The sequence below is a fragment of the Centroberyx gerrardi genome, chromosome 5 (genome assembly GCF_048128805.1).
Source record: "Centroberyx gerrardi isolate f3 chromosome 5, fCenGer3.hap1.cur.20231027, whole genome shotgun sequence".
NCBI lineage: Eukaryota > Metazoa > Chordata > Actinopteri > Beryciformes > Berycidae > Centroberyx > Centroberyx gerrardi.
Genome location: NC_136001.1, coordinates 29,369,492 through 29,387,246, shown reverse-complemented (window position 1 = coordinate 29,387,246; position 17,755 = coordinate 29,369,492). Strand labels below are relative to the sequence as shown.

Below are 17,755 nucleotides of genomic sequence, written 5' to 3'. Positions count from 1 at the left end.
TTTTTTAAAGGGGCCCCCACACAAAGGCACGGGTTCACCTGCAGCCCGGCCCGCGGCACCCCATTGTGTGGCCCCATTTGAATTGATTATGTTTAGAGGGCTGGTTGTGATTGGTGGAGAAGGGCGTGGTTGATTGGATAGTTTTGTATCTTGTCAGCCAGGGAGCAACCTTGCGCGTGCAATCTGTCTGTATCCCGAGGAAGGTTGGAGTCTCTACAGCACAGCAGCGCTTGTTCATCCGCCTGCCTGCCTGCCTCTCTCTCTCGCTCGCTCGCTCGCTCGCTCTCTCTCTCTCTCTCTCTCTCTCTCTCGCTCACTCTCTCTCTCTCTCTCTCTCTCTCTCTCTCTCTCTCTCTCTCTCTCTCTTCCCTTGCCGCTCTGCTCTCCGCTCTGCTTCACTCCACACCGCGCGGCCCGGCACTCTGTTTACCCTGCCAGCTAAATGGAGTTTGTCAGGTTTGTCAATATGATTGATTTTTGTGATTTTGCCAGCTTTCTTGTGTAAAAAACTTGACAATTTAATTTGACCAGGGAAAAGGAGAAAAGGAGGCTTATTGTCTGCCTATTGTTGATGTTCTATCATTGTAATTGGTTAATTTTGTCATGCAGTTTGTATGAGAGGAGAAGTGATCCAGGGTTTACTGTGCCGTTGAGACACTGACAGTGTACAGGCTTGTCCTGGTGGTAGAAACACAGCAAGCAAGTGTGATTTATAGTATATTTATTGTAGCAGAATTTGCTGTTTTTTTGTGTTTTTTTTAAGAGTGTGTGTATGCTGTAGGTGCATTTGTTTATCTGCTGTGCTGTTGATGGTATTTATAGATGGAGCCTTTCAGTTCCTTTAAAATGCGTTTAAGCAACAGTTCATATACTTTGCTTGTTTGTTAGTATCTGTATTTGCTAAGCCTTTACAGTAAGTTGCTGACTGCCATTTTACTGTTTGTTTAGTTTCATTTACTTTGCTGATAGTGAGCTAACCAGTTAAGCAGGATCCTGTACCGTATGTTGTTTGAATTATGGAAAGTTCTAGGAAAAGCACGAGGCAGGTTTGTCTTTTACACTGTTTTTTCCCCCACAAAATTAGTATTTTGTTACTTTAGTGTATTTATTATTCTCAGGGTCAGGCACTTAAATTGTACGGAGAGACCTTTATTTGTTGTTGTGTATGGGGTTTTGCTGGTTGTGTATTTTGTTATGGCGTGTGTCTCAGAGTTAGTGAGTGCTGGTCAGACTTTGCTTGCTCTCAGGCTATGGCCTGGACTAATCCTCACTCTCCTCACCATGTCACAGTGAATTAAGACAGAGGGAGGCACAGCTCTATATTTGACACCGTCACCACAAAACCACGTTAGAGACACGCTGTCACTCCAAATGTCAGCGCTCATATCTTCCTGAAAAGTTAGGGAGTGTGAATGTTTGTGTGTGTGTGTGTGTGTGTGTGTGTGTGTGCGCACGTGCATGTGTGTGTATATGTAGTAAAGGGATTACGGAGTGCATTTAAGTGGGAAAGTTGTACCTCCGTCATCTTCCTCCTTTTTTCCTGTTGTGGAGTTTGAGTCCTACTTGGCAGCCGTGAGATTTTACACAGAAGACAGCTATTGACTTTGTGGTGTTTAATGACCTCAAGTCTACTGACTGCAACGATTTTAAGTAATACACTCATGCAAGCACCGAAAAGCATTCGCTTCACTTTTTCGAGTATTGTTTTCCATTCTCTGCGCCCGCCGTGCGGCGGTCACTTTTCTGGATGCAAGTTTTCAGCAGCTTGTGTCAGTGTGAAGGAAGTGGGTGAGTGTGGCAGTGAAGGAAAGAGGGAGAGACGGAGCCGGCGGAGGTGAAGATCAGATGGGCGAGGAGGAATAGGAGGAGGAGGAGGAGAGCGAAGCCTAAACAGGGCAGCGTGCACCGTAATGCCGTGCAGCTGTGCCGGGACTCGCAGTTTGGGAGAGCTGGAGTGCGAGCTGATTGGGTTGACAGTTTGTAATCAAAGTTGATTTATTGTTCATTAGTAGTGCATTAGCCCTTTCAGGCAGGGGCGTTATTTGTGCAGTGGCCTGTCAAGGCGAGGGGCTGCCAGCACCTGTCATTTCTAAACCATGACATAGGCAACCAGATATTAGCCTTGTACCCGGAGAGGGGGGCACAGGGGGGTAGCCGCCAGAGCCCCACAGCTTGCTGGGATATCCTTTACAGGGATGGTCATTGCTTTGTAGTGGAGCAGGCAGGCACAGAAAGAGAGAGAGAGAGAGGAGAGAAGGGGGAATAGTTTAGCAGTGATATAGTGAGCCACCAGCTGCTCTCTGCTGTTGTTCACTGGCTTTCCAGACTAAAACATGTTTTTACTTGAAAACGGCTTTCATACATTTTTTTTTTAAGGAGTATTACTGCTTGGAGTACTTGGTTACAGTGTGCGTCTCTGTTTCAGATAGGAAGATTAACTCTACACTTGAGATGCCATGCGTTTCAAAGGGTTGAGATGGTAGGATAATGATGTGATTACATGGTGTAGAGTGTTTTATGGCAAAAAGATGACCGTACTTTTTTTTCACCACTCATCTCAATCATGACCTATATTTTAAAACGATGGAGGCAGTGATAGTATTGACAAGTTGCATCAAAAACATATGGCTGAATCAGTGGGGCTGTGTGGAACTAAACCACAATATGATGTGTCCTGATTCATCATAATTCATAATGTAAACCAACTGCTGACATTGAATATCTTTTTTTATTTATTTATTTATTTTTTTATAGAATTTTATTAATTGGCTGTATAGTTTATGAGTCACTAAAGACAACATGAGGAGCATGAAGAAGCAACACAATTTGTGGCCCCCTTGTCTGCCGTCATGGAAACAAGGATTAGCTTTGCGTTGCTGGTGTGCAGAGAATAGAAACAATCTGCATGAGGATGTGTCAGCCATTGTCTTTGGGTACAGTTTCATTTGAAAGGGATTTTAGAGACTGTGATCTTAATTAAATCTCAACCGACTCAAATAATGCATCTACAGACATGCAGTGTTGCGTAACCGTGCTGAGCTGGTAGACCATAGATCATGGGCATGCAGCAGACACAGAGACAGTGATAGTGGGACGTTTTCGGGGAAGGTGAACGGCTGTGAACGGCGGTGTGTTGGACGGCAGTTGTCACCCCAAATTTGTGAGCCAGGTCTCAAAAGTCAAGTGCCTTTTGGCTGTGGAATATGCATTCGGGGGTGTGGCTAGAAAGGTCAGCGAGAGCGACGGAGGATGTCATCAGAGTTTCCCATGTGAAAATGGAAAGAAGCACTCAAGCTTTTCTGTGAACCTGAATGAATTTTGAAAATGTTTTTGTGAGGAAACATTCACTTCCAAATAACTAAAATACAAAGGTGTTTTGGGGTTTTTTTTGTTGATTTTTTTGTACAAGAAAACAGCTGGTTATCAATTTGCCTTGTAGATTGAAATCATATATTCTGAAATATATAATGCTGAGTTATTGGAAAAAGATGAATGCTACTGTAAACTGATAGACCTTTGTGTGAGTGGCGATGCAAAGGATGCTGTTTCTCTCACTCCAGTTTCAGAGATTGTGGCTGTGTGTGTGTGTGTGTGTGTGTGTGTGTGTGTGTGTGTGTGTGTGTGTGTGTTGGGGGACCATGCCCTCTGCTCTGTAGTCAGCAGTGGGCACCTGCACTGGCGGCCGCCTCCAGTGTGGGAAAGAGCGTCCGGCACGCAGCTCAGCTGTTATTGTTGGGGTGAGAGCCTCGCTCACTTTGCCGTGCAGTTTGTTTGTTTAAACCCGACGCTGGGCCCGACCCCGCTGAAAACCTGTTTGTTTGTAGTTGAAAAGTTAATTAAAATGCAATCTTGACTTTTGTTTTTACAGTTGCTGCGAATCATTTCGACCCCAACCCCTCCTCCCCCCCAAATACGGAATATATATATATATATAGCAAATGGAGAGAAAATGCGACTGTGATTATCCTGTTTATCTGAATGGTAAACATTTTTAAAACAGCTTGAATGTGGATGACGGAGAAAAATGATCGAGGTCTTAACACATTCAGGGATGGATAGTTCTGTCCTCTGCTGGTTAAATTTCATAGGCCAGACTTACTTACTAAAATGTGTTATGTACAAATATGACATTTGATTTAATTGAGATATTTATTTTAATTATTATCATTATTATTATTATTATTATTACTGTTGGAAGAGAAAGGTTATTGGTATATATATGTTTTTCTTTTTTACATGGGAAGGTAATGTGCTTGTTTTTCTCGTAAATGCTCTCCACCTCAGAGATTTCAATCAACCTGAATGGATGATGGGGAATTAGTCTTTCCAATCTTGTCGACGACTAATTATGTTCACACATCACTTAAGCACAATGGCTCCCGTGAAATCCTCATTTCGGCGACATTTTCATGCAGAGGATCGTAGTCAGGACGCTGGCTGCTTCCCTTGCGCCACTGTAGGCCAAGGTAAAACATCAGCATCAAACGGACTGGACTCTCTGATTTCTCAAGGGCTTGTTATTTCTTTACTTCTCCATTCCATTTGATGCCCCTACAAAACAAGATGACCCGAGGGAGCGCAAATGAAAATTTGATCATTCTCTTTCTTTTTTTTTTTCTTTTTTCTTTTTTCTTTCTTTTCTCTCCTTCATCTAACCTGCACCTTCATGGCCAGTTAAACGTCTGCTCCGCTCTCACTGATGTTGGCCTCCTTTCCCTCATTTCTATTCTCCTTAATTGCCTCGGTGCAGGGAGAGAGGCTATCCCAGTGCCAGCCCGGCTCACCCCTACTCCTTCTCACCAGGCTCTGACCTCTGACTTGTGATGGGGTGGGGGTGGGGGGGTGGGGGGGGTGGGGGGGGGGAGACGGAGCGTCTTCATTAACTCTGAATCAGTGACTAACCGACGTCGTCAGATGTGCGGCTTGTGTTCCCTCATTAGATTATCATATTTTGTGCTTGTTCTCTTGAGTGGTAACGCACAAAGAGAAGTTGGCTTAGGTGTCCTTTAATGACAAACGCTACACTGTGTGTGTGTGTGTGTGTGTGTGTGTACCAGGGTGTGTGTGTGCATGCATGTGTGTGTGTGTGTGTGTGCTTTCTGAACATGAACGTTCTCCTGTGCCACAAGTTATGCAGAGGAATACGATATGATAAATACATTTCTATTGGTGTCAGATTGCTAACTCTGACAAAAAGGAATATTACATTTTTTTCCAATTATATGTGTGTATATATATGTATTATTTTTTCATATTTTTCTGAAATACAAACAAGAACACACAAAATAATTGAATGAATAAATGCTGTACTGAAACATTTTTAAAATGCAATGCCCAGTTTTTATATTGTACATGTGGTGCATGCATACTGCCCTGGTGTGTGTATAGTAAATATGGTTTTGTTCCTCCTATAGATTATGTGCTGTACATGTGCCTGTATGTGCTTGCGACAGTTAACATGCCTCAGTTCAGGTTTGTGTGTGTGTGTGTGTGTGCGTGTGTGTTTGGCCAGCAGGCCTGTGCTGGTAGAGTATATTGCCTCCAGTCACTCTGCAGCTGTGTGAGAATGTTCCAGGTTTGAATGTTTATGTATGGGAGGCACCTGGAGAGCACCACACCTTCGTGAAATTCATAAACGTCAGCTATTTCTGGCATGCCCAGAATGTCCTCTTTTTCACACCCACATATTGGTGGAGTAGATTAGAGCTGGGCTCAGAAGATCCCTCCAGTTATTAGCCCAGTGCGAGTCTCCTTTTAGACTATCTTTAGATGGTGATGTATTTTTGTGGTTCATCTGGAGTCATGATGTTATCCAAGAGATAAGGGAGTGCACCATATGGGAGTGCTCTAAATGGCGACTGGCGTCCTGTGTTTGCGTTAAATGGGCATGATACAGCGGCCAGGGCAATATTTTTCAGTTAAAGTGCTCCCTCCCGCCCTTCTCCTCAATAGCCCCCCGTCTTAGGCAGATTTTCACTCCTTCAGCACAGGATTAAATGGTAGTAGTTACATTGATCAATAGGTTAAGAAGCATACAATCCCTCTTGCTGCTAATGACCTCAGTAGTAATGGGTAATAAAATGGGGGTCTGTAATAGCCTCTTGCTGGGGCTGTGCAGGGAGGAAGCTGCTCTAGCTGTAGTTACTGTGAGCCAGACGCTCCTGACAAGGCGAGGTGTGAAGCCATGATGAGATATACACCCAAGGTGTAAAAATAAAGACAATTAAATTGAATGAAATCTCAATCTAATTTGGAATGAAATTGTCAGCTATTGAGAGCTGTGAAAGTGTGTAAAACCTCTGTGTTAATTTTAGTTTATTTTCCCTTTCTGCACGTCAGACTCTATATAATGTGACATCAAAGAAGCATGATAAAATGATTATACATGTGAAAATAAGGCTAAATTTACAGCCTTAACGTGGTGGTAAAAAATATAGCATGTCAAGTATGGAGTAGATTTTTAATGCATGTAGTTAATGTAAAGCATCTAAAAAAAGGACCGTTATTATTTATCCTCGGTGAGTGTGGGGGGTAATTGTCAGCGGTGCAGACGGGCCATATCTATCACATCGTGTATGGGGCTTGCGTGTCAGCAAGACAGGGCTGCTTGGTTGACCTTCAAAATAGTTCATCAAAATTAGTGATGCCCAGAAAAAAGGACTTCAGTGGATAATGACTGTGAAATTAGGAAGCGGGAGGCCGAGGCTATGCAAATGACAGGACAAGCCATGTGCAAAAGTCAAGATGGACTGCATATTAAGACATAATACAGGGGGGAATTAATATTGCATTTTCCTCCTCGTGCTCGTACGTCTGGCGCTGGAAATGAGAAATGTGAAGTGTGTGTTAGTCCTGGGTGGGGCTGAGCCTCCTCCATTCTCTCTGGGCTGGAAGAACGCTGCACAGTGTAGTACAGCGCTGCTCAATGAAGTTAACTGGAAGCATCAAAGCTGGTCCGTCCTGTTTGACATCACTGCCCTTTCCTCTGCAGTTGCAGTACAAGCTGTTCATTACGGCTCCGCTTTGTTTTTGTTTTATGCTACAGTGGGGAGAATGAATAAGGTGATATGCATGCAGGGTGTGTGTCAAGAGAAGCCCCTTAGTAGCCGGATGAGATTCTAAACAGCTAAATTACATTCAGAAATGCATGAAAAATTCAAAGGGGTGTCATTAGCTATAAGGCCGGCACACAATTTGGGTAACCTTGGCGAAGACAGACTGTCACCCGTAATGTCTGCTCGATCAGCCGCTGACATCAGCCTGCGAGACACAAAGCACATTTTAACACACACACACACTGGCACGTGCACGCTCGTGTACGCGTGCGCACGCGCTTACACAAAAGAACCATCACCAAAACATGTTAACAATCGCAAAAGTGCAGCGCTATCAAGTACATCTTAGTCGCTGTTTGTCATCCAAATGTCAGCGAAAGGAGCTTTTAATGGTATCGCACATCATAGCAGTGAGTGGCAGCATCCAGACACACTCCGAGTCCCCTACGCCGCCGGAGCAATTAAGGCACCCTGACAACTGTGGGGCTCTTTCGGTGTCACAACAAATCACTTGTTTTGAGGAGTCATGCACTCACACCTTTCTGCTGGGAGTTAGTTAGAGGCCTGCGTGTTCTTCACCGTGGCTCCTCCTCCAGGCATTCTATATCTTCACATTAATAGATCGCTGTTGACAGCATTTCTAATGAAATGTTCTCACATGACATGTCGTGCGTGCACAAAGAGGGAACCGCAGCATTTTGAGGCGATCTTTCACGTCCTCAGGTATGGCATATTTGCCATGTTGTATAAACGGCGAGCTCTGAGAAGCATCACAACAGATTGCAGATCATGTCCGATGCCGTTGAGGGGTTTGCGAGAGAGAAGTGTGTGTGTGTGTGTGTGTGTGTGTGGGGGGGGTGTTGTTGCTGAAGGTCGGCTGTGGGGGGGAGGGGGGCGGGGGACGGCTGGCTGTTGTTGACTCTCCACAGGCGTGTGATCCAAGCCTGGCCGTCTTGTGTCCTTTAGTCCGCCTCAGTCTAGCATGGTGTCATTACGACTGGGGGGGGGGGGGGGGGGGGGGGATGTTGGCAGTGGTGGCGGTGGAGGGGGGGGTAGACTGTAACATGCCAAGATGACACTCCTGGTGATTTCTTCAGACCCAAACAGTCTCAGGCTAGGGGCCGGACTAGCCTTAGCTGTTTCCTCTGAGCAGTGTGCAGCGCTCCGCCGTACTGCAGCCGTCTCTTTCCTCCATGTGTGAGGATCGGTGGCTTTTCTGCACTGTGTATGCACTCGTGGACCAATTGTTTGACAGCTGTCCTCTTTTTTTTTTTTTTTTTTTTTTTTTTGCACATGCGTGTGTCTCTGCAGGTTCCAGTGTCAGTGGCTATGATGACACCCCAAGTGATAACTCCACAGCAGATGCAGCAGATCCTTCAGCAGCAGGTCCTGAGCCCTCAGCAGCTCCAGGTTCTCCTCCAGCAGCAACAGGCCCTCATGTTACAGCAGGTACAACTAACATCACCAACAACCTGCATAGAGATAGGTAGCAATATATATGCCGTATATTATCATTACCTGAATTTCATCATTCAGTGTATTTAAAACATAGAGGATCCAGTCTGTAAGGGTGTAATCATTTTTCAACCCAAGACTTGAGTTACCTACTATCTTTTAAAAAGAGCCATAATCTATTTTAATTTTGTGTCATTAATCATTTTGTCGGACTAGGCATCACACGTTTGAAATGGCGGATGTCTCATTTTGGACTGAAAATCTACACACACACACACACACACACACACACACACACATATATAGACAGTGTTTCCCACAGATAGATTCACTTTGAACCCTTCTGCTCCCTTTTAAGCCTCAAAGACAACATTCCTCAAAGTATTGAAAATTCTCACAAAACCAAAACCCACTGCTGAGTTTATATGTACACTGACTAACTGACTGACTGGTTGTTGAGCCACCCCCCCTCCCCACCCCCACCCCCCATCCCTTTGCTGACATGTCGCCCTCCTCTCTTCTCCGTCTCTTTTGCAGCAGCAACTCCAAGAGTTCTACAAGAAGCAGCAGGAACAGCTCCACCTCCAGCTCCTCCAGCAGCAGCAGCAGCAGCAGCAGCATGCAGGCAGCAAGCAGAGTAAAGAGGTAGGCTGACATCACCCCGACCGCCTGCCATTACCAGCCCCGTCAGCCAGACAGAGCATGGAAGGCATGTGTGCTCCCTCCCTCAACCCCATCTGCTTCCAGCCTGTGGTTAGAGGAAAGAGGAGAGAGAGGGAGAATCAAGTGCACTCATGCTTCTGATTAGCATGTCAGACTCGCTGGGTAAATAGCAACAACTGAATGATACTGTACCAAGAGTGCGGTGTCCCTTTTTCCAAGACAACGGACTGATACGGCTCAGGCAACGAAATAAACGATGGGGCCAGTTTTTTTTTTTTTTCAAGTAAACAAGTGTCCTGTGGAACAAAGAGATGACCGTTCCCGTGAGCCTCTTGTAGGACATAATGAAAGGCAGAAGGGAGAAAGGCAGGAACACGGAGCATATAAATCTGAGAGGCTTTCCTCGGTAATTAACATGGAAATGGCAGAGGGAGAGAAGGCATGTAATTGTGAGATATCAGTGCAGAGAACGCTCCCAGCTTTGTTGCCTGTGTTGAGTTTTTTTTTTTTTCTTTCCCATCTCTCTCTCTCTCTCTCTCTCTCTCTCTCTCTCCCCCTCTCTCTCTCTCTCCTTCGCTCCCTCCAGTACAGCAGAGCTTGCTCATAGGCAGCAGCTTAATGCGTGTTAATGACTGGCGGATACAGGCATCACTGTGGACGAAGAAAATGATTATTGTGCGGTCAAAAGAAGTTCAAAGACAATCTGGGAATTTTTGCTCTTTTCCCCATTGAGTTCCACGTTTGGGGAGAAGAGGAAGGGAGAGAAAGCATAGAAAATTAAGTCAAATGTTAAAAGCAGACACACACACACACACACACACACACACATCCCCGCGCGCACACACTCACGCACGTTCGTGAACTGTCGAAGCTACCAACTTCAAAGTCGCAGCTCCCTAATTAATGAACTGCGGGCTTCAGTTTGGACAAGTTGTGGCGTGATGCTCCCATAAATCAACATGACAGCGGAGCTCCTCGGCCTCAGATAGGGCCTGTCACCAAGTCGCATCTGATGTAAACACCAGAGGAGCAGGGGAGAGGGAGGGGGGGCACAAGGAGGTGCAATTGATCAGTTGAATGGAGCACGAGAAAAAAAGAAAAAACAACTTTTGAAGCGTATTATGTATGATCACAGGAAATGGATGCAGCCTCGAGAGTCTCTCCCCCTCTGCCGATGTTTTCTTTCTCTCCCTCGATCACTCTCTCTCTTTTCAATCGCATTTCTAGCAGCCATCAAAAGACAGAATAAGAATTATGCAGCGACTCCCCTGTGGCTGCCAGACAATAACCCCCTGTTGTTGCTTTGTGCCTCTTTTATTTTAAAGACATCAAAATTTAGTTTTTCAAAGATCTTTAACTTTATATTTGAAGCTTGACAATAAAGGCCTGCCAGTGCCACTCTTTATCATTTGTCAGGGACTGTATTTTTCTCTCCCTTGTGCCACTTCTTGTTAACCTCTTATTTGGTCTATTGGGTCTGGGGTTTTTAATGTGTCTGCGTGCTGGGAGCGCACAGGAGCTCCTGTCAGCTGATGAGACCAGAAGAAAGAAATTTGAAGGGGAGAGAGTTAAATTCATTTGCAATATTCGTTTTTTTTTCTTCTTCTTTTTTTTTTTTTCCCCCCCGAAAAGCCACCCTCTATTTATTTAGCGTACTGATGAAAGACATTGTTCCCTGTGAACTCCCACCCCCGTAGCACCATTATCTTTGTCTCAGGCTGTCAGGCAGGAGCCGGAGAACAGAGAGCCACTGAAGACATGAGAAACTTCTCTCGCGCTGAAAAAGCAGCAACCTCCTTTCAGAAATAGGACAGATCAGAGGAGATCACAGGCCACCTGTAAACCGAATTTCACTGAAACCTGTGAGATCTCTATCGGGTCTCTCTCTTCTCTTTCTCTATCTGTCTCTCTCGCTCTCTTGTTTTCTCATTTTGGGTTAGATCACACAGGACGCCGTAATGAACGCGGTTAGTCGTGAATCATGAACCTCCACCACCACTGTCAAAGCGCCGACTCCCCCTCATCGGATTGATCCAATGAGACGACCCTCCTAGCTATATTAGACCAGTGCTGCCCAGAGCTTTATTTTTAGTGAGCCAGTGCCGGAGCAGCAGGCTGGGTGTGGGGCAGGGGAAGGGAGAGGGAGAGGGAGAGGGAGGGGAAGGGAAGGCCGCTGGACCCTTTTGACAAGCCGAACGGGGGTGGGCGGAGGGGAGACGTTTTATCTGGCTGTTTCAGTGGTTTCAGAGCCGCCGGCGGGTGACCTGACAGCCGCGTTGCACCGAGACCTTTTTTGTATGCACTCAATTGTGAGAAGTAAACAAAGTGGTGTATCCTGTGTTTGGTAACAGGGCGCGGTGCACAGCTTGGCAGCCCAGCGCCGCATTTAATGCCCCCTCCTCCCCATCCTCTCCCGCACCCCCCCACCCGCCTGACAACTGGCCTTGTATACTCATATTCAGGCCTGGTATCCTGTACCCTCTCGGGCGTGCTTATTTTATCTGGTCCTCCTTATCTGTCAGAAAGTACACACAACAAGGTAAGCTCCGTCCCAGTGGATCTTTATCTCGACTTGTTGTTTAGTCGGTAACAATACATGCGAGTTGGCCGAGGGTCTGTCGAGAAAGGGGGTTAATGAAAGGGTTAAAAGTCGTCTCTCTCCTCTCCACCCCTGTTATCTAAATAGCATCTCTCGGTTTGTTTTGATTCAGAGAAGATTGGGGATATTAGATAATTTCCTCCTATTTATTGTTCTGACTCTCTCTGACTTTCTCTCCTGTCCGTTTTCTGCTCTCCTCTCCTCTCTCCTCTCTCTCTCTCCCTCCCTCCATCGCTTTTTCATCCCGTGCAAGTTCACACGTTTCACTTCCCAGAGCCAAACTCTCAAACGCCGGTCAAGTCCAAAAAGATGCACCCCGTATTTCACTAAAACATTTCTTTTCTTCTCGCTGCAATAGCCCGAGCACAGTTAGATCAACAAAACAGCTATTCCTCAGTCAGTCCAGAGTATGTGATTTAGCACAGCTTGCTGCGCTGGTTGGGGGAAGAGTGTATCCCTGAGCTCAGCGCCATGCCTGGGAGAGTTGTGAGAGTGGCTGGGGTGGTTATTAAGCACTTTGATTTAGTCACACGTTGTTTGCTGAATTATGAATGGCTGTAATTAAATTCCTGTGGCTCTTATTATGAATGATTAACTATGTTGTTTCATTGTTTGTCATTTGCCTCCCGACTCCTCGTTAATTAAGAGAGAGAGAGATGTATACTCTACCTGTCTTAAGTGTGCCTAGACAAACCCACACTAAAGGAAAAATGTGTGAAAATTACAGTGTACTGTTTGGTGTGTGTTCGCGTGAGTAGTACATTAACCGGTTTTTCTTTTTTTTTGGTTTTCCATGTGTAAACACGTGTTGATACAGTACGTTTTAAAATTTACATTCTTAACTATAAACTGTGTGACCTTGTCTGCAAATTCAGATCTATACATTATGTTTGAACTTAGAATTTGCATGTTTTTTTTGCGGGCTTACATGGATCCAGTATTGTACAAACTTATATGTCAACTTTACGTGTTTGCGCTGGCTCCTATGCTTCCCAATATATGTGTTTGCTGATGGTGTGCCCCTCTCTCTCTCTCTCTCTCTCTCTCTCTCTCTCTATCTCTCTCTCTGTATGTATGTGTGTGTGGGTGTGCGCCCCCAGCAGCAGGTGTCGGCGCAGCAGTTGGCCTTCCAGCAGCAGCTCCTGCAGGTCCAGCAGCTCCAGCAGCAGCATCTGCTCAACCTCCAGAGGCAAGGGCTGCTCACTATCCAGCCTGGCCAGACCGGCCTGCCGCTGCACTCCCTCACTCAGGGTCAGTACTCACTATCACTGTACTATACTATACTACCGCACTACACCGCTTTGTCAAAGCTCCAGCACTGCACTAAAACTACATCAAGGGATGAACCGATACATCTTTGTCACCTCCAGTGCAATTGTGAGTGCAAGTTCAATTTATGCCAAGTTACAATCCCACCCACTACTTTTACTGAACATTAGACTGGAGGTAATAAGACAAAAATGATGAGAGACAAGGTTAGACTCAGGCCAATATTGGACTTTTATTAAAAATCATACATTGGCCAGTCAGTGTTGTCTATATGGAGGTTCCTCCCTGACCATAGATAATGTTTGTATTACTTGTATGAGTATTAGTATTATTAGCATTATCATTAGCATTTTTATATCAGATGTCTGACTAGAGAAATCATAGCAGCGTGGTGTGGGAGAATTTTACTCAACAGTCTGTAAAACCTGCAGTGAAACCTGCCTCACCCTGCCTTAATGAGCTGCTGAAGAATTTCATTAGTCTGGGTTTCAATGGAGAGTTTTAGTGTCCCATGACGGTCGAAATGCTGTTTCAGAGGCTTTTCCACCCTGGCAAGAATAAAATTCTGGTGGAAACACTGAATGCTTATTTTTTGGCATGAAAATGGTCAAGTTTAATTGAATTTCCGGCAGAAATTACAAGCTTCAGGACAGATATATTTGGTTTGGTTTGGGCCTTCAGAAACTCCTATTGTTCTTACCCTTTTGGAGATTGCTTTGCCTTGATGTCAAATAGGGCTCTTCGTGTGGCATTTTAGCTTTGGGTATTTTTTTGATACCAATATCCTGTTTTAGCCTAATGTCACCCTGATATTTGATGCAAGTATTGGTGTATCTCTGCTATGCTCTGTCCCTGCCCTCGCTAAATACTGCATATTCACTGTTTTACTGTCTGCTTACTCTGTTTGCTGTGCTACTGTTCTTGCACAACTACACTACCTGTACAAATTTGCTCAGTCAAAGTGAACAATGCACTACTATGTCGCCTAACCACACACATAGTCACACTGACTCAGGACACAGGAAATAGGATTTACATATTTACAGTTGCTCATCTTCCCAAGGCCTCACTCTCCGGTTCCCCCATTCACTAAAGAGCAGCTTACTCTCCCTCTTATCCGGGACGGTCTACTGTCTACACCCTTGCAGTCTTGTTGGCTTTAGCGTACTATCAGTTGAAAGTGCTGCTTTTTCTATGATCATCCACCTCCTTGGTGACAGTAGAAGTTAAATATACCGATGTGCAGAAGGGGAGTCTGATGTCCATGCTTTGTCCTTCAACTCTCTGTCCTACTGCCTCTATGATTGGCATCCTGGTGGCAATCCCTGTAGCCTGGAGGAAGACTGGCTCTATTGTTCCTAAACTTCCAGTGAACCTATCATTGTGAAACCTTGTGTTAGTTGATAGGGAGTCAATACTTGTTTGGCCAGGAAGTTTATTTCTTTATTTATTCTTTAATATTTTCTTAAGGAGCGGTTCCCCCCGTGACAAAGACGCCTTCATAGAGGTTTTGGAACATGACATTGACTATTCATTCCCAGCTAAGACAAACAGTTTTGAAATAACAAGATAAGGGCGATAAAACGGGAGGGCTTGGGGGGGTGCTTAGGTAATGGGCAAACACAAACAGGGTTTGTACAGTCGTGTTATTGTTTGGACTGGGTATGGAATCACTCATCCGCTAGCAGACGATTGCCATAGGCGCAGGCGTGGAGGGCTGCTGTGTTGTGAGTGTGCTTTGCTGAATTGCCCTATGTCAGATGTCTGGCAAACATGCACACACCCTTTGAGTAAAGCATTACACCAGATATGGCGAAGTACTGTACTTTTACTGGATTTCACAACAGTCCATCCTGTTTATACTAGTGTCATCGTCAAATACCTCCAAGGTATCTCGCCTACGCTCTTAGACACACACTTTTGAGTTTAGTTTGTATTTTGTATTTTGTATTTTATTAGTATTTTACTATTTTTCATAAGACAGTTGTCAATACAGTGGAGGGGATAATTTCTCTTGGGCGTTGTTTGTATAAACATCAAAATGAGGAACTGAATCTCACCACGCAAAATTGGTTGGTTTCAGTTTGTTTCATCCAGTCAAACCTGGTTAGTCTGCCCTTGGAATCCATTGATGTTAACTCTGTGTCTCGGACAGCTGTTAAAACACTTAGGCTTCGGGCCCCCAGTTTCTCTTCCTATTCTACACATTTTCTGCTTGACTGTTTGAAGTTATTGATGACCTTTCTGTTTTCCACATCGCTAAACTCTTTCATGCATCAACGGGCCAGGCCTATAGAGCTCAGATCTAATCTACAATATCCAGCTAGTAGTTAGCACTGCAACGGAAATGATGAGTTGATCTGCTCTGTTTGGGCTGTGGTGATTATGCATTCAGACTCGGGGGCAATGAATTGGCGTGACTTTTAACTGATGATTTTTATTTCTTTCATTTCAAAATGTAGATATCAATAGAATTGTTTGAAAAGGCCACTGCTGTCACATGAACTGCACTGTTGCCTTTTGTCATGTATTGAGACATTTAATTTACTAACAAGTTTTGCAATTTTTAGGTCATTGTAACATGAATAATAATAAAACAAGGATGTCTGCAATGTGTACTTCGAGAGTGTTTTACTACAACAACGCAGTTTATAGTTCATTTTGGTTTCAGTCTCCTGCTTAGTTAAATTGTCGGCAGAGACAGATTACAGTCATTCTTATTCCAAATAGATGGACTGAAGAATCACATTGAATTAACTCTACGAATTAAAAAACGTGATAGAACTAATTAAGTATAAACTTGTAGATAGCAGTTTTGAGCGAAGAACAATTGCTCACTTTATCTGAAGTTTAATTTGTTTCTCTTGCGGTAAATTCTTTTGACATTAATGTTCAAAGTCTTGGAAGCGGCCAGACGGTATCTGTTATAAATTACAACAATGTGTTTGGGGAGGATATAACTCTCATAAATATAAATTTGATCCAGCACCCCCCCCCTCCCCACAGAAAGCCTCTCCTCTTGACCTGATCAGAGTGTAAGTGAGACAATGGCATAACTCCACGTTGCTCAGGTGCCGTGTCTGTGTGTGTGTTTGTGCGTGTGTGTGTGTGTGTATCACAGCACTCGCCTATCTCCGCACATCCTGATTGGCTAAAGTGTGTTTTGTGGCCCGACGCCCTCCCAGGTTGCTCTGTAAGAGAGTGAGTTTTTGTAGCCGCACAACATCAGTTAAGCTGTCTAGGAGCGGCCAGTGGGACAGTGACAAGACAAATTTGTCGGTAATATGAAAGCAAAGAATGTGGCGAGCCATGAAGTGCTCACAGTGTAGCGGCACATCAGGGACAGCGGTGGGTAATGCGGCTGACCTGTCAGTGATTGATACATCCAGCAGTGGGCTACTGGTAATAGTTCCTGCAGCATTAGGACAGGACATATTTCAGGCCTAAGGGGTGCATATCAGCAGGCCAGTGATTACGGCAACATAAACAGGGGTGCAGTAGAGGTCCCAGCCTGACGGAACAATAAACTAATAGCGGTGTCACTGTCCCCCCATGGCACCGACTCTGTGTGTGAGAAGTAACAGCCCGGTTTAAAGAGCCGGGAGCACTGGGGGCCATTTTTTATTCGCGGGATGATGGCCTGCAACTGATGTCATTATGAGCCTTAAATCAACTTTCTGCTTGCTTGAACATGGTCACCTGGGTACAGGGGGACAAGGACAGGAAAAGGTTGAAGAGCTCGGCCTGTCTCGGTGCCAGAGCTACCTGCAGAGGTAAAATTGAGTTGAGAGGCCGGTGATCAATCAAGTGTCCCAACAACATACATTTTTTAAAGTGCTTGTCCGTATTTCCCAGTCGTAATGAGTGGAATAGTTGTGTTGAAAAATGGAAAGAGGAAAGATAAACCAATCTGGCATTTAAAGAATGGACGAACTGGGGGCCCAAAAAAAGGATTTGGAGATCAATGTCATTATGTCTCCCACAGTAATCAGATGGGGACCTCTCCAGAAGAAGCTCAATGCAGTTTGTCCAAACACCGAACATAATACCCTCTGAGACATTTGTGTAATGATATTTTATTGTCATTTATGTGGAATCATGAGCCATAGCTGTTGCTACAGTTTGAAGAGGTCCAATGAGGTTAGGGTTAGATAGGAGCAGCAAGAGAGAGGAGGCAAATAGAGAGCAATAAAACCACGGACTAGATCCAGAAAGAGACAGCTTGGTCCCACTCCGTTACCCCTCTCATCAGACCAGTCTATCCGTTGCGGTTTCATCTGAGTAAACAGTGGTGTCGGGGTCACCAGGACTGCTGGGTAATTGAGCCAGTGTGGGCCGCCCTGTCAAGCACATCGGCTAAAAATACATCGCCCACTGTCACCGGGCACCAAGTGGGGGGAAAATGATTGTTCCCGCTGTCGGAGCGCAGGACACTCGCATCACCAGTGACCTTCCCCTTCCAAACCAGCCATCACAGAAAAAAAAAAAAAACTTTTGCTCCAAGGATTCCTTGCACCATCAAAACAACAATGGGGTCTCTTAATAATGCAGCTGGAAAGCAACAACCAGTGGATTAGCATGCTTTAACGCAGGGCGCAATATTAAGCATGTTTAGCCTGTCATGGACGTGCGCTTCGATTAGGGCACATCAAGGCATCGGAGAGAATAAGGGAGAATACAGGCAGGCAGAATAGAGGGAGCGTGTTGAAATATT

General features: G+C 45.0%; 1 protein-coding gene across 6 annotated transcripts in view; it reads left to right on the top strand.

Moving 5' to 3' along the window:
- Positions 1-17,755, top strand: part of foxp1b (forkhead box P1b) — a 98,671-nt gene that overhangs the window by 55,847 nt on the left and 25,069 nt on the right. For 2 of the 6 annotated variants that reach the window (XM_078283565.1, XM_078283563.1), the window contains exons 5-7: positions 8,367-8,504; positions 9,048-9,155; positions 12,873-13,023. In XM_078283565.1, the coding sequence (XP_078139691.1) occupies positions 8,367-8,504; positions 9,048-9,155; positions 12,873-13,023 (397 nt within the window). Of the gene's footprint in view, positions 1-421; positions 457-8,366; positions 8,505-9,047; positions 9,156-12,872; positions 13,024-17,755 lie in introns of those variants that run through there. The other 4 variants (XM_078283567.1, XM_078283566.1, XM_078283564.1 and 1 more) reach the window with 4 other exon arrangements.